This window comes from Tachysurus fulvidraco, chromosome 20 (assembly GCF_022655615.1).
Source record: "Tachysurus fulvidraco isolate hzauxx_2018 chromosome 20, HZAU_PFXX_2.0, whole genome shotgun sequence".
Classification (NCBI taxonomy): domain Eukaryota; kingdom Metazoa; phylum Chordata; class Actinopteri; order Siluriformes; family Bagridae; genus Tachysurus; species Tachysurus fulvidraco.
The window spans coordinates 16314157-16329514 of record NC_062537.1 but is presented as its reverse complement, the minus strand read 5'-3'; the positions used below and the strand labels follow the sequence as shown (position 1 = coordinate 16329514).

The 15358-nt window shown below is 37.0% G+C and overlaps 2 protein-coding genes across 4 annotated transcripts in view; both read left to right on the top strand.

Moving 5' to 3' along the window:
• Positions 1-1757, top strand: part of LOC113639248 (bone morphogenetic protein 1-like) — a 28951-nt gene extending 27194 nt beyond the window's left edge. For all 3 annotated transcript variants that reach the window (XM_047805288.1, XM_027140987.2, XM_027140986.2), the window contains exons 19-20: positions 24-274; positions 911-1757. In XM_047805288.1, coding sequence (XP_047661244.1) covers positions 24-274; positions 911-1045 — 386 coding nt within the window. In that variant the 3' untranslated portion in view covers positions 1046-1757. The remainder of the gene's footprint in view (positions 1-23; positions 275-910) is intronic.
• Positions 1758-6861: 5104 nt separating this feature from the next.
• ggt1b (gamma-glutamyltransferase 1b) lies at positions 6862-15343 on the top strand. The gene is made up of 12 exons (XM_047804895.1): positions 6862-7255; positions 7979-8109; positions 9488-9577; positions 9826-10018; positions 10318-10478; positions 10617-10766; positions 10928-11064; positions 11237-11424; positions 11592-11719; positions 11915-12027; positions 12145-12258; positions 15003-15343. Exons 1-12 carry the CDS (start codon positions 7083-7085, stop codon positions 15147-15149), a joined length of 1725 nt encoding a protein of 574 aa, XP_047660851.1. The 5' UTR covers positions 6862-7082; the 3' UTR covers positions 15150-15343.
• The last annotated feature ends 15 nt before the right edge of the window (positions 15344-15358 follow it).

Sequence of the window (15358 nt, the reverse complement as noted above, 5' to 3'; positions counted from 1 at the left end):
TTATCTTCGTTCCTTTTCTGCAGTGTGTGGTGGAGATCTGAAGGCTGAAGTGGAGCCTGGAGATCTGTACTCTCACGCTCAGTTCAGTGATAATAACTACAGCACAGCCGAAGAGTGTGAATGGGTCATTTCAGCTGAGAAAGGATTCGGAGTTAAGCTCATCTTCAACATCTTTGATTTGGAGGATGAGGCAAAGTGCACATATGATTACATAGAGCTATTTGATGGAAGTGACACTAAAGCACCCCGGCTTGGCCGATACTGTGGATCTGGGGTAAGGATCTCAAACTTCCTAAAGTTCCCCAAATATCCCTCTAGAAACTTTAATCTAAAAAAAATCCTCCCATTTATGAATCTCACAAAATATCACCCAAATATCATTCCATAAACATCTCATCTCTCTAAACTTCATCATCTTCTTCTTTCGGCTTTTTCCTTCAGGGGTCGCCACAGCGAATCATCTATCTCCACCTATCCCTATCTTCTGCATCCTCAACACTTGCACCCACTAACTTTGTATCCTCATTTATTACATCCATATATATAGCCTTCCTCTTTTCCTCCTGCTTGGCAGCTCCCTAAACATTCCCCCAAAATTACTGCCATCTTCCCAACAACCATTTATATCCTCATAAAACCTCCAGTCTCTCCACAAAATTCCTCACAAAAGAAATCCTTCAAATTTCTGAGACCTCATCCCTCAAACTTTCCTTAAACATTAAATTGTTTGCTACATAAATCTGTCTGAATATTGACACCTTTTTAAACAGTTTCTTAACACTTAACACTCCAAAAGGTGTTTAACTCCATATCCACACACTCAAAAAACAACAAAAAGCTAACTTTTTCAGCCACGTTCCACACTGATGACTTCAAATTAAAGCAATATCTTTATTTTTTGTTACTGCAGCCTCCAGATGACATTTACTCAGCTGGGGATGCCATCGTCATCAAACTTCACACTGATGATACAATCAGTAAAAAAGGATTTCACATTCAGTACACCAGTACTGCATTTCAAGACACACTTCACACCAGTAAGTGACTCTGTCTAGTGTTCTGGGGCTTTTGTCAGCCTTAAATGCCCACTTAATTTTTTTTTTCCTCTGTGGAAATCTTTCTCCATTCATGACCAAGAGACTCAAATCTGAATCAGAATGATTGATTGGCCCAGAAGGTGGTGTACAAGAAGATTTTTTATTTATTTATTTTTTTTGTTTACTGTAGGTGTCAATAAGCATCTTTTAAAATCCTGGGCCCTTATTCAAGAAAACACTTGTGATGAAATTGTGAATTGAACTTTCTTAGAAATGTAGGCTTTCATCTTAAAATTCAAGAGAAGGTCCTGGTAAAAATAAAAGTTAATCACAATGTGTCTTAACCCTTAAAAGGGCTCATAAGTTCAAACTCAAAAGAGTTAGGAGTAGTAAGAAGGAATTTAAGGCTTAAGAGTTTCTTTAGCAGAGGAGGAAATGGCTATGGTGAAGAGGGAGAAGTAATGTATTGTATACAGTATTTAATATTGATAGTGAGTTAATGAGATTCTACAGATTAGATCGTGTAGGGATTAGTTTTGTGACCAATTATATTAGAGATGACGTCTCAGACAGCCAAGAAATGATATAATTTGTCTCTTTTTATACATTTCTGCTCTGTGTTCGCGATGAAAAAGTACATTACATTTATTACATTTATAACATGCAGATGTTATAGCATCTCTAATATGATTGGTCACAAACGTATTCCTTATATGATATAAATATGAATATATTCCTTATATGTCTTAAATATCTTAACATAGTATCAAATTGAAGGCTTATAATAGACAATATTTTAAAAGCACTCTAATTTTTTTATTGGTCAACCAATCACAGTCTTCAAAACAATGTGTCACCTAGTAACAGGGTTAAGCCCCGCCTCCTCTCTAAGATAAAATTTGTTGTATTTTCCTTTGCTCAGAGATAAGATTCCTAGTTAGGAATTTTTAAGCTAAACTAGGAGCTCTCTCAGATCATTTTTAGAGTCTTTATGAATACGGGCTCAGATGTCGGTAAATTAGAAAATGGTGCAAAAGGTTTGGCTAAGAATGATACAGACTTGATTAATAATATGCTATAAAGTGAGGAAAGCTTAGTCTCTAAACTTCATGCAGGAAACATGACATGACACACCTGTTTCAAACTACTGTGTCATGCTGTTGAGTTCCTTAAACACTGAACACTTTCTGCAACTGTGTGACACTTATCTATACACACCAGGCCAGAAGGAGCTTAAAGCTGGCATATTGTCCCATCTTGTTCCTCCTCAGCACTCAGTTTAGTGTCACCCAACACCAATATCAGTCTCATGAAGCAGACAGGTGCTAATACAGTATTTTGATCAATTGTGTATTAAAATAGCCCTTTAAGCTCAATAAGCTTTCCTTACTTGTTAGCTCCAGTACAAAACTAAAAAAAACCAGCTAATTTCAGTCACCAGACATACTGTATTTTGCTACATACATTCTGTACAGTCTGCATACTGCTGTGATTTCAAAGGATTAATAAACATTTTCAACATGGTGTCTGGCTTTCTAATTTCTTTTTTTATTCCTTTTTAATTCCTGTCAGAATTTCAAGCTGCATTTTTTTAGTCTGTTTCCCTTCAAGCACTTAGACGTGTTTTATGCACCTATTTATTTGAGTGGGATTCTGCAACATTTACAGTAGAGCAGAGCTGAGGTACAGTAATTGTTTTGAGGATCGTGGTCAAACAGACCGTTTATGCCCCTTACTGTTCACTGGTGGTAATGTAGGTACTGTACTGATTTTTTTAGTTACACTTAGTTTGCTGAAGGAGGGAAAAACCAGAAACATGAATACTCAAACTGGGTGGTATATCTTGTACATTTTTAAATAAGAGATAATAGGAAGTCATAGAAACATAATCAATGATGTGCTGCCTTTTTTGTAACATGTGCATTACAATTAAGTGTTTTTTCCCCCTGCATATCCCAGCTTAATAGGAAGTTGGGGTCAGAGCACAGGGTTAGTCATCATACAGCACCCTGGATCACCGAGGCTTAAGGGCCTTGCTTAACGACCTGACAGTGGCAGATTGTATCCTCGACCTTCTGACCAGTAACCCAGAGCCTTAACCCTTTAGCCACCACTTCCATTATGAATACCAATGCAACTGAACCAGAAGAGTAGTTCCTGTTAGATTGTTTTCTATTCACAACACATCCTGAATTGGTTTATTATTTATTTATAGCACAGCAATACATTTTTAAAGGCATAGCAATGTTTTATTTAACGGTGAATAAAATACATTTTTTTAAAACCTATTTATAGTTGCAGCATATGTTGTGGTATAACTGTGAAAGAAACTAGCACTTGTTATCATTTATTACGTTATAGCATAGTCCTCACCCAACATTTCTTTCACTCAACAGAAAAAACAGTAAAAATATATTGCTCAGATGTTGTTGATGTTCTTTAGCTGTTCTCTGTTCAGGATCATCTGATCCACATGTTTTAATTTTGGTACAAATCTTACTCCAGATGTCCTAACTGACGCAACCCTCCCAATCTGGGCTTGGGAACAACACTGAGAGGTAACACCTCAGTTCCTTACCCAGGAATCAAACCAAGGCCACGGCAGCAAGAGTGTGAGAGCCTGCCATTGGACCATCAGGGACATATTGTAAATAGGGGAAGCAATTTAATCAAAGGAAAAAAAAAGCCAAATGATGCAAATATGACAAATATATCAATATAACAAAGTGGAGGTTTGGTAAACAGGAACTCAAACAGACCCAAGAGAAAAACTGTCCAAGAAACAGAAAAAGGTCCAGGGTAAAATACACAGTGCATTAACCTGGAACAATCCCCAAGTGACTAAGAAACTGCATTCACTCTGAGTTTTTCAAACGTTTTTCCCAAAAATACTTTTTTTTTTTTTTGGGTCTGTTGATGTCATCACTTTGAATGATTTTGAACATCCAGAAATCCCCTTCCTCAAGGACACAAGCCAGCATTGTGTAAACAGATTTATGGGAAAAGTTAAAAAAGTCATGAGAATGGAAGCATTCACATTCAGTGATTTGCTCAAAACACATACACACTCACACAACCACATGGTGTGTGTCAGCAGTATTAAGATGACCAGAACACTAAACACATTCGGTCATATGGTCAAAATCATATATATGTGGAGTTTGTGTTTACATGTAATGTGTAAAGTATTCATATGTACACATACTCACACATTTTTAAATGCTCAATGAGTTCATGATATCTATTAAAGTATCACTAACTGTTGTTCCCAGAAGGCCAAAGAATTTGCTCCTGTTTAGTTGTGTCCATGTTCAACAATGAATGTCTTTATTTTAATGTCACATTCCACAGTAGTAGCTAATGGCCCATATGAAAGTAAACACAAGTATCTGTAGTGTTTCTTAAGTACTTCTGTTTTTCCCTATTCTACGAGGGGCGATATATTCTTAGAGTTCCAAAAAAAACACAAATGTTTCCATATTCAAAGTAAATGCTGATATCGAACCTATTTCTGCTCTGAGATGCCCCAAGTTCTTGTTCATCGACATCTAAAATTTGAACCTCAACATCTGCAACCACTAAAATTCTGTGTAAGGTTTAAACACTGGTCTCATGCTGAAAGCCAGCAGAGTCCTGACTCGTTTTGTATTAGATTTACAGTGATAAAATAATTCATTTCTTTACATTGAATGAAAATGTCTGTTGATTTCCATTCCAACAGAAAATAAGAAAGATTTCCATTCCAACAGAAAGTATCACCAGTATACTGGTAAAAAAGTGTTTTAGATGACACTGGTTTTATAGGGTGATGCAGCTGGCAGTAATATTGATGAGGATAAGAGGATATTTTATATCTTGTGATATTAAACATTACAGACTATTACTGCTCTTCAGAATACTTTTTTTAATAACAACAAAAATACTATATATTCTAAGCTAAACATTAAAATTAGACTCCACATGTTTTGGGTATAATGACAATGTATGATACAGTCTGTATAAGCTACGTATATGTACATTAAATAACACTATAGTAAGCTGGTACTATATTTATCTCTAGTAGGGGCTGGTATTTATATAGTAACACAATGCATTATTAAAATAAATAAGATAATATTGGAATATTGTTCCTGCCTCCACCTTGTGTGTGCGGAGTTTGCATGTTTTCCCCGTGCCTCGGGGGTTTCCTCTGGGTACTCTGGTTTCCTCCCCCGGTCCAAAGACCTGCTAGGTTGCATGGCATACATGGTAGGTTGATTGGCATCTCTGGAAAATTGTCCGTAGTGTGTGATTGCGTGAGTGAATGAGAGTGTGTGTGTGCCCTGCGATGGGTTGGCACTCTGTCCAGGGTGTATCCTGCCTTGATGCCCGATGACGCCTGAGATAGGCACAGGCTCCCTGTGACCCGAGAAGTTCGGATAAGCGGTAGAAAATGAGTGAGTGAGTGAATGAATAAAAAAAGCAGTTTGTTTACAGTGTTATGTGACAGGGACATTGGATTTTTTCTGATCCTCTTCAAGCAGCTCCCTAAAATGTAATTCATTCTTAATATGTCCTTAGAATTAAAAAAATCTAAACACTGCCTATAAGTATTCACCCACTGTGTTTTTATCAGGCTAAATTAGAAAAATCTCAAACTTGCTCATAGGGGAATAAATACATACACACTGTGAACTATATACAACTAATAATAATCTAGAATTTTTATTCTGTTAATTCTTATTTCTTTTATTATTCATTATTTCCTTTATCATTAATTATGTTTACCTTCTGCTCTGTGTTTATGTTCTGTAAAGCTGCTTTGTGACAATGTCTATTGTAAAAAGCGCTATACAAATAAACTTGAATTGAATTGAATTGAATTAGAACTACAGTATGGGCACTAAACACTAAACTTAAGAACTGTGCTTTTTTTAATATCCAACTTTGTCCATGTACATGGTCCATGGTTGCAAGATAAATATTACCAAGAAGTCTAACAGGTATAATGTCAAATCAGATCATTACTGCTGTCATGAGGACCAAGGAACTGCCTGTGAACCTTTCAGTAGATGATGTTTGGAAGAAAAAAAAGGTGGAGAAGATTCCAAAAAGATCAGAAAAGGTCTCACCTTTCATCGGAGCACTGTGGAATCTATTATAACAACATGGCAAAACATGGCAAAAACCAGACACTTCCAAAACCACAGCCGTCCTTAAAAATTAAGCCCATGGCTAAGAAGGCCACTTGTCAGAGATGTGTCCAAGAGGCCAGTTATAAAAAGTGAAAAAGTGTCCGTTTGAAGAGATGTGATGAAATTTGAGAGCTTTTGGAAAAGATTTAAAGCTTATTACTATTGATAATAATAATAAGGTAAGGTCCTCTCACCATCTCATGTTTCTTTACAGCCACACCTTCTGTGTTGATATTGGCAATTACAAAAATATTAAATAAATTTTAAACAAGTTAAGAAAATAAAAAATCAATCAATACATTAGATTTTGGTCTCAGTGTTGGTCTGAGTTAGTGAAGTTAATACTGTGGAAACAACTATTATAACCAAAAGGCATCAAGCAATTTTAACGCATGGAAAAAATATCAATATTTACAGTCACACTGATTGGGAATGATCTATTTTATTCACACAGTTCATTAGTTAATCAGTGCATCTGTCCATGGTTAATCTTTCACTGTTGCTGAAGAAACACTGCTCGAATCGATTAAACATTTAATCCACAGCAGCTTTGCGATTCGTGAAAGTTGTAAAGGGTTCAAAGGTAAAACACATAATGAGTCAACAGCCTGTAACTGTAATAAAATGTATTATAACTTATTGACTTGCATTCTAGTCTCAAGGTTACTGTTTCAGTAAGAGTCATTAAGCTAAGAGACGTGACTCTTACTCAGAGACATGTTTCACTTCAGGTCAAAAACGTTCTTGTAGCATGTAATTTAGGCAGGATTTTGATGGTTATTTGTTGCTCTCTGTAATAAAAAAAAAAGATTTAAACAGACTTTCTTCTACAAACTACTAGGACATTTATCTGCTGGTGTTTGGCATCAGGATGGTGCAGAAGTCAGTGGTGGTGAGTTTGGCGTTGCTGCTAATTGCTTCCATCGCTACATTTTTAGGTGTGTTTTTTGGATATAGGGGTAAACCTTCAGCGGTCAACACTGAGAGATCGTACACACACGCGGCCATAGCAGCAGACGCTGGGCCATGCTCTGAAGTTGGCAGGTGAGAACTAATCTCATGAATATTAAATAACATAATAACAAGTCTTGTGAATTTACTGTCTCCAACATTTACTTTCACAAGAATGTTTCAGAAGAGGAAGAGTGTAGTGTGTAGTGGGAAGGAGATTGTCCAATTCATGCAGACGCAATTTTTACATATTTATGTTTGCAGTCTATCTATGAGTCACAACGTGCTTCTACTCCATCTGTCAGTAGAAAAGAGCCACTACAGGACCAATACTAGCCAGATATCATTTATATGGTGGATCATTCATGACACTGTTGTGTGTGTGATGCTGTGTTGTGTGTCAGACAAAGCAGCATTCTTAGACTTTTGTCACCTTTTGTCACTTCCATAAATATCCTGTTCTCAGTGTTACTGGGTAACAGCATGATCCTGATATTGTAATAACTTGCATCATAACACACATTTCTGACAGTATCTTGGGTGGTGTTAGTACTTCTTTAATGCTGACCAAGCCCAGTGGAAAAATATTCAATATCCCTCAGTGCTGAAAACTGTGGCTGTAAATTTTAACGGCCTGAGTTCCAATCAGAAACTGAATATACAGAATGCAAATATATATATATAAATATATATATATATATATATATATATATATATATATATATATATATATATATATATATATGTGTGTGTGTGTGTGTGTGTGTGTGTGTGTGTGTGTGTGTGTGTGTGTGTGTGTGTGTGTGTGTGTTTCAGAGACATTCTCCTAAAGGGAGGTTCTGCTGTAGATGCAGCGATTGCTGGGCTGTTGTGTGCAGGTTTGATGAATGCTCACAGTATGGGTATTGGAGGAGGCCTGTTCCTCACCATCTACAATACTACAACAGGTACGCACACACAAACACACACACACACACAAACAAACAAATTAACAAATCCGAAAAAACACATTATATATTAATATCTTGAATGACAGGTGTCTTGTCCAATGATCGGTAAGTTTCCATTCACAAACTATACCTACCTCTTCCGTGTTGTCTGAATCGGTGCACAAAACACCACATTACCAAATCCGAAAACACAACAACAATTCAGACAACCCAGAAGAGGTTGGTATAGTTTGTGATTGGAACACGTACCGATCATTGAACAAGGAATGGATTACTGTGGATTAATTCTGTTATTTTCTTATATTTAAACGGAGAACTTTACACATTACATATAAGATTCCATACCTGTATGTCTTGAGTGACAAGTGTCTTGTCCAATGATCGTTAAGTTTTCATTCAAAAAGGATACCTACCATTTCTGGGTTGTCTGACTTGTCGTTGTTTTCGCATTTGCTAACGTGTTTTCGGATTTGTTAACGTGTTTTCTGATTTGTTAACGTGTTTTCTGATTTGTTAACGTGTTTTCTGGTTTGTTAATGTGTTTTCTGATTTGTTAACGTGTTTTCTGATTTGTTAACGTGTTTTCTGGTTTGTTAACGTGTTTTCTGGTTTGTTAACGTGTTTTCTGATTTGTTCATTTGTTTTGCACTTCTCTGTCACCGTATGATTGCACTGAAATTATTAAAAAATTTAAGAAATCTAAAATTTATAGTTACGTAATAGTTTTTAAATAAATAATACCAATAGATGTGTGATTTGTAAAGTGCAGCAAGGATAATTTTTTAAAAATGTCGTTTCAATTTTAGCAATCTTCTCACATTTACAAGATTAGTAAAGAGCATAACACCGGAAGTGCAGTTCACCTCTGTTTGGTGTCAGTGCTGCAGTTTTCTCTGTAAGAGTCACATTTCAACATGATGAAACCTGAATAAATGACAAGAATTAAGAGCCTGAGGAAAGAGTGATGAGAAATGAAGAGATGTAAAGATAAGAAAATGCAGACATCCAGGAGCTGGATGTCAAAATTTATCACAAATCTGAGCACAGATTGATTAAGCTTGAATATCTATTTGACTGTGACATGCATTCTGTGATTTAGCTAACCACAGTGTTATGAATAATGACTGCCTTCTCTGCTGCGGATGTTAAACTGGCTCCTTACAACATGATCTTGTCAGGCAGACAGCCATGTTTAGTGTAGAGAATCAACCAAAGTAAACCACTTCTGTTAAGATTTAATCAAATACACGTATTAGCAGATACTAGATTTTAGAATTTTCCAGAAATTAGCCACATCAATCATCTCATCACTTAAAATGCTCCTTTTTTTATATTTAATGTTTGTAATAAACTTGTTGATTATTTGTTTTGATAGGAAAAGTGGAAACGATTGATGCGCGTGAGACAGCACCATCTAACTCCTCTCGGGACATGTTCGGGAATAGCACTGATCTTTCACAGAAAGGTAAATCATTAACTAGTTACATAATCCAGGATCCATGTCTTCAGTATCAGGGGATAGAGCTAACAGACAGGCTGCGTCACAAGGTTTATAGATATTATAGGGTATATGGTATTACTGGGGTGGTAAGTAATAATAATAATAATAATAATAATAATAATAATAATAATAATAATAATAATAATAATGTGTAAAAGATTCTTATTGTGAATTTTTTTGAATGGTTTATGCTGCAGCTGCTTTGTTTTCAGGTGGCCTTTCCATTGCTGTTCCTGGAGAAATTCGAGGATATGAACTGGCTTATCAGCGCCATGGGAAACTGGCCTGGAAAGATCTGTTCACACCAAGCATCGAACTCGCAAGGAAGGGATTTCCTGTGGGTAAAGCTCTTGGTCGAGCTATTTACAGCAAAAGAAACATGATCCGGAATGACAAAACTTTATGGTAAATATCTATAATCTGTAATATAAATATCTCTCTTTTTCCCTCAAGTCAGAATTCCAGTATACAGACTAGCACTTATCTTTAAATGTATTACAAAGTATACAGTAACAATTTGCTTTAGATTAATCAACACACATGGTTGTTGCTAACTTGGTGCTAACAGGTTTCACTTAACGTGTTTTATGGAGCTATTTCATTATTTCGCACCAGTTCTTGCATTTCCAGGTCTTGTGTATCATTTCCGTGTGCATTATAACTGTTCTGTGCTTAGTGTTAAAGTTCTCGGCTTTGTGTTTCAGTTCCGTGTTCTGTAACACAAAAGGAGATATCCTAAAGGAAAATGACACAATCACCTTCCTTAAGTTGGCGGATACGTATCAGCAGATTGCAGAGAAAGGGGCAGATGCTTTTTACAATGGATCGATCGCAGAGAATCTTGTCACAGACATCAGGAATGCAGGTGGACTTTCCTTATCTAAATACTGACACCCAACAGGAAGCAACTGTTTTTTCCTTTAATGTCTGACGCATTTTGAAATCCATTAATACAAATGATGATGATGATGATGATGATGATGATGATGATGTGTGTGTATAGGTGGTATCATAACTATGGAGGATTTATTGAATTACACTCCACTATTGAATGAAAATCCTTTGAAAGTACAACTGAGGGAATTTACAATGTTTGTGCCAAATGCTCCATCCAGTGGCCCCATTCTCACCCTCATCCTCAACATACTGAGCGGTGAGAATACGTCTCCCTGGCACTCTCAACCACTTGACTCAAAGATTTTCACTTTACTCATAATGAATACGAACTCATTAATTAAGTGCATATGAGTTCCGATGCTCACCTCTAGATCACTGATGGTGCGATTTGATCACAACCTCTTCTCTTCTTTGCAGGATATAACTTTAATGCAGACAGCGTTTCCAACACTCAGGAGAAAATACTCACATATCATCGTATAGTAGAAGCTTTCAAATTTGCATATGCTAAACGCAGTGTTCTGGGAGACCCCAAATTTCTTAACATCAGTGACGTAAGTTCTGTTGATAGCCATTTCAGAATTAACACCAGATAATGCTTGTTTGTGTTAAACTACGATAAAGAGAATATCACTGAGATTATTTGAATGTCATGGTTAGAATTTTATTGCTAAGAAATTTCAGTTCAGAAGTTTTACACACTGCTCTATCACATTACTTCCCCAGTTTATACAGAACATCACAGCTAAAAGCTTTGCTGATTCAATTCGGCAGAAAATCGCAGATAACACGACACATAATGAAAGTTATTACGAACCTGAATATTTTCTTCCGGAAAATCATGGAACTTCTCATATTTCTGTAGTGGATGCAGATGGAAATGCAGTTGCTGCCACCAGCACCATTAATCAATAGTAAGTGGCCAGGATGTTCGTTCGTTCGTTCGTTCGTTTGTTTGTTTGTTTGATTGTTCTATCTATCTATCTATCTATCTATCTATCTATCTATCTATCTATCTATCTATCTATCTATCTATCTATCTATCTATCTATCTATCTATCTATCTATCTATCTATCATAGTTTTGGCTCCACGGTCATGTCCCCATCAACTGGAGTGTTGCTGAATAATGAGATGGACGATTTCAGTTCTCCTCTCATAACTAATGGATTCGGTGTTCCACCTTCACCTAATAACTTCATCGTACCACGTTAGTAAACTACCTTCCTGAGATTTTCTGAGGAATTAAGGATAAGTTTACAATGGATGATATCTTACTTTTGAGATGTGATGTTAAAGATATTACAGATGTTATAATTGTTATAACATAACATTGTTTCTAACCTAAACAAAAAAACAGGTTTTTTTTTCTAAATGTTGTACATTTACATGATTTTTGTTCTAGATAAGCGTCCCATGTCATCTATGTGTCCTGCTATTCTGTTTGATAAAAATAATAAAGTTAAACTGGTGGTTGGTGGCTCAGGAGGGACAAAAATCACAACAGCTGTTGCTTTGGTAAGTTGTTATAAAGCATAAAAGAAAGAAAGGCAGAAAGGAGAAAGAAAGTAAGGAGGATAAATGCAGAAATGGAAAAGAAAATGTTGCCGGTAAAGTAACAGGATTGTGTTTTAGGTCATATTAAATTCACTGTTCTTCAACTACGATCTGAAGAAAGCTGTTTCTGATCCCCGAATTCATCATCAGCTCAGTCCAGACATCATTAGTTTAGAGCCAGACTTTGATACGGTGAGTGAAAAAATCCATTAATTACTAGCACTAATGCAGAACTATATTATCTTTAAGTCTACATTTACAGTGTGGGAGTGAACATTTGTGAAAAAAAAAAAAGACACTGAATATATATTCACAATATGAGTATGCATATGAATGAAACCTTTCAACTACTTCCTTTTTCTCCTTATACTGAGTACAGCAAAATTAAAGCAGTCCTTCTTGTGTAATTCACATATAATTTGGTGCAAGCAAAACTATAATTGTAAGAATTGAAATAATAAATCACAAAAATTTCAGTCAAGTCAATAAAGTCAGATATTTTAAATGATGTATAAGGTATAGGTAAGTATGTAAATATTTGTGTAGGCCAAGGTTCGCTGCTGATCTCGCTGTGCAGCTTCCATACGTTCCCATATGATCAGGGCTACCCTGTTGATGTGGTCCTGCATATCCTGGACAAAGTGGATGTCGCAGCAGAAGGGGGATGTTTGCTCTATCCATGCCTCCCTGGCTACATCTAACAGCCACCGAGGTCGCCATGCAAACAGTGGTGAACAGGACGTAGGGAAGGAGGAGCTCCCAGTTCTATCCCTCATCTACCACCTTCCAAAGCATTCTCTTCAGGGTCTGGTTGAACTTTTCCACTGGTCTATCCATCTGCAGGTGGTAGACTGACGTTTTGCGGTGTTTAACATGCAACAACCGACACAGATCTACCATTAATCTACCATTTATCTACCATAATGACTTTCGGTATTACCACTCAGCTGAATAGCATGAGGAGCTCCTTGGTGACGTTCTGGGAGGTGGCTTTCCAAAGTGGGACTGCCTCGAGGTAGCGGGTGTCGTAGTTGACAAGGACGAGAACACAGGCCAGTCATGTCCCAATAAGAGAGGAACATGGAGGGCAGGTATGACTCCCCCAGGACAGGGTGGTGTTTGAGCCCCCTTCTCTCAACTCTGCATCAGGCTGAAGGTAGGGTGTTGGCCGGCGGGGAGCAGTTTGAAGCTTGTGCTGGTGGTCGCGACCAAGCTCCAATGTGGTGATGGCGCAGTCGAGGCTTGTAGCAGCTCCTGGCATGAGGTGGTTCTTTTTAACCTCACTGTCCTTTGTGCTTTGGTGGGGAGCACTCGCAGGAACTGGTCCATCGCCACCCTCTCTATCACGTCCTTTAAACTCTGGCTTGAGCCAGCAACGGGTGATCTGGAGAAGCTCCTTGAACTGGGATTGTGAGTTCAGCTCCAGGGAATATTGGCAGTGATGGAAGTCGCTGACCGCATTTATGGGAGATTGGCTGCAGTGAGTGAGGATTTCCTGTTGCACCCACTCGTAGTCGAGGGCCTTCTCCTCCTCCAGTTGAGCTTCTCCTGTGAGCAGAGGGGCTAGGAGATTTGCCCACTCAACCCTACGCCAGCCTTCCCGGGCTGCGGTGCGCTCGAATGTGAGCAAGAACGTGTTAATAAGTGTTAAATAAGTTATTGCACAATAGTCAAACAGGGATTTTTATATTAATGAGAGGTTACTAACGTAACAAAATTTATATAATATATATCCAATGATATAAAGTATAAAGTGCAATAGAATGTAAATGTACTGAGTAATAAAATATATGAATAAACAAATACTGTGGTATACAGAGTATATAAACCTAGGTTTTGTGTATATAAACCCAGATCAGATTGTTGCAATTCTTCAGTTTATGTTTGTCTGTGTGTTCACAAGCCTGTCAGCATTTAGCTCCTGCATGGAGCTGGGGAAGAAGCTGTTCTTAAGTCTGTTGATTTGTGAGATAATAGACCTGAATCATTTGCTAGAGGTGATTAGATAAGATGTGCAGGGTGAGAAGGGTCATTTAATATGTTTGCTGCCCTTTTAAGGCAGTGTGCTGAATAAAGTTCCTTTAGAAAATTAAATAGTTTGTTTTTTCTCACTAAATGTTTCTTTCTTCAAAGTAAATAATCGATGTAACTGATGTAGTGAAAAAATATGGACTCAGTCCCCCTTTTACTACTTATAACAGACTCCACTCTTCTCAAAATGATGTCTAATGCATTCAGGAATCTATCTTTGTGAAATGACCCAATCAGTGGGTCATTCAGACCCATCACTGATGTCTGTTGAGAAAACCAGTCACGCAAACAGACTTCCAGTTCATCCCAAAAGTGTTCACTAGAATACCATGTATTTATAGACCTCGCTTTGTGCATGAGAGCGTTGTCATGCTGGAACAGAAACACATAGCACAATCTTTACTACAACATACTAACAGCTTTGTGACAAATCTTTGGGGACGTTATATATCTTGGTGCACTAAACTTGGGTCCCTAAACATTTAGACATATTGTGTATATTAAATGCAGGTGTTATTGAAGGATAATTAAACCTATGGACAACAGACTCATCGAGACTCAAAGACAGTGCATGTTTAAGCTGTAAAACTAATCATAATCATGTGGTAAATTGTCTAATCAGGGTGACCTTTTCTGATTAGATTAGATTACGATTGTTTCAGTCATTTTAACATTTCTTAATTTACTAACCAATTAGTAATTTGTTACCTTAGAATATTTGAAATTAAAGCTCTTACACAAAAATACTATTCAACAGTATGTTCAAAAATGTTTGCCTTGGCAGTATATTTCAGGTGAATTTTAAAAACTAGAAAAAAAATAGTTGCTTTAGTCTTGGAAAACGTTCTTTCTTGTGAATATGTACATCATATATGAAGTGTAGATTATTCTGTCTCCCTGTGCAGGCTGTAATAGAGGGACTTATTAAGAAGAATCACCTGATTGAGATGTTGACATCAATGGGCGCTGTGGTTCAGGCGATCCTGCAAGAGGGAAACCGTCTATACGCCGAATCCGACCCTCGAAAGGGAGGATACGCTGCAGGATACTAACAAACCTCATTCTGTTTCCAATTTGTCCATGATGTGTCATATCAACTGTTTAGATTTTATAGCATGAGCGATGTTCGATTGATCGGACTGTCACGTGACCTTCTGTCATAGACGTGACATGACAGATTTTTTTATGTTTAAATCACAGAATAAATGTCTTTGTATGTGACAAATTAAAGTGAAATTTAAATGAATTCGTTTTTCGGTTT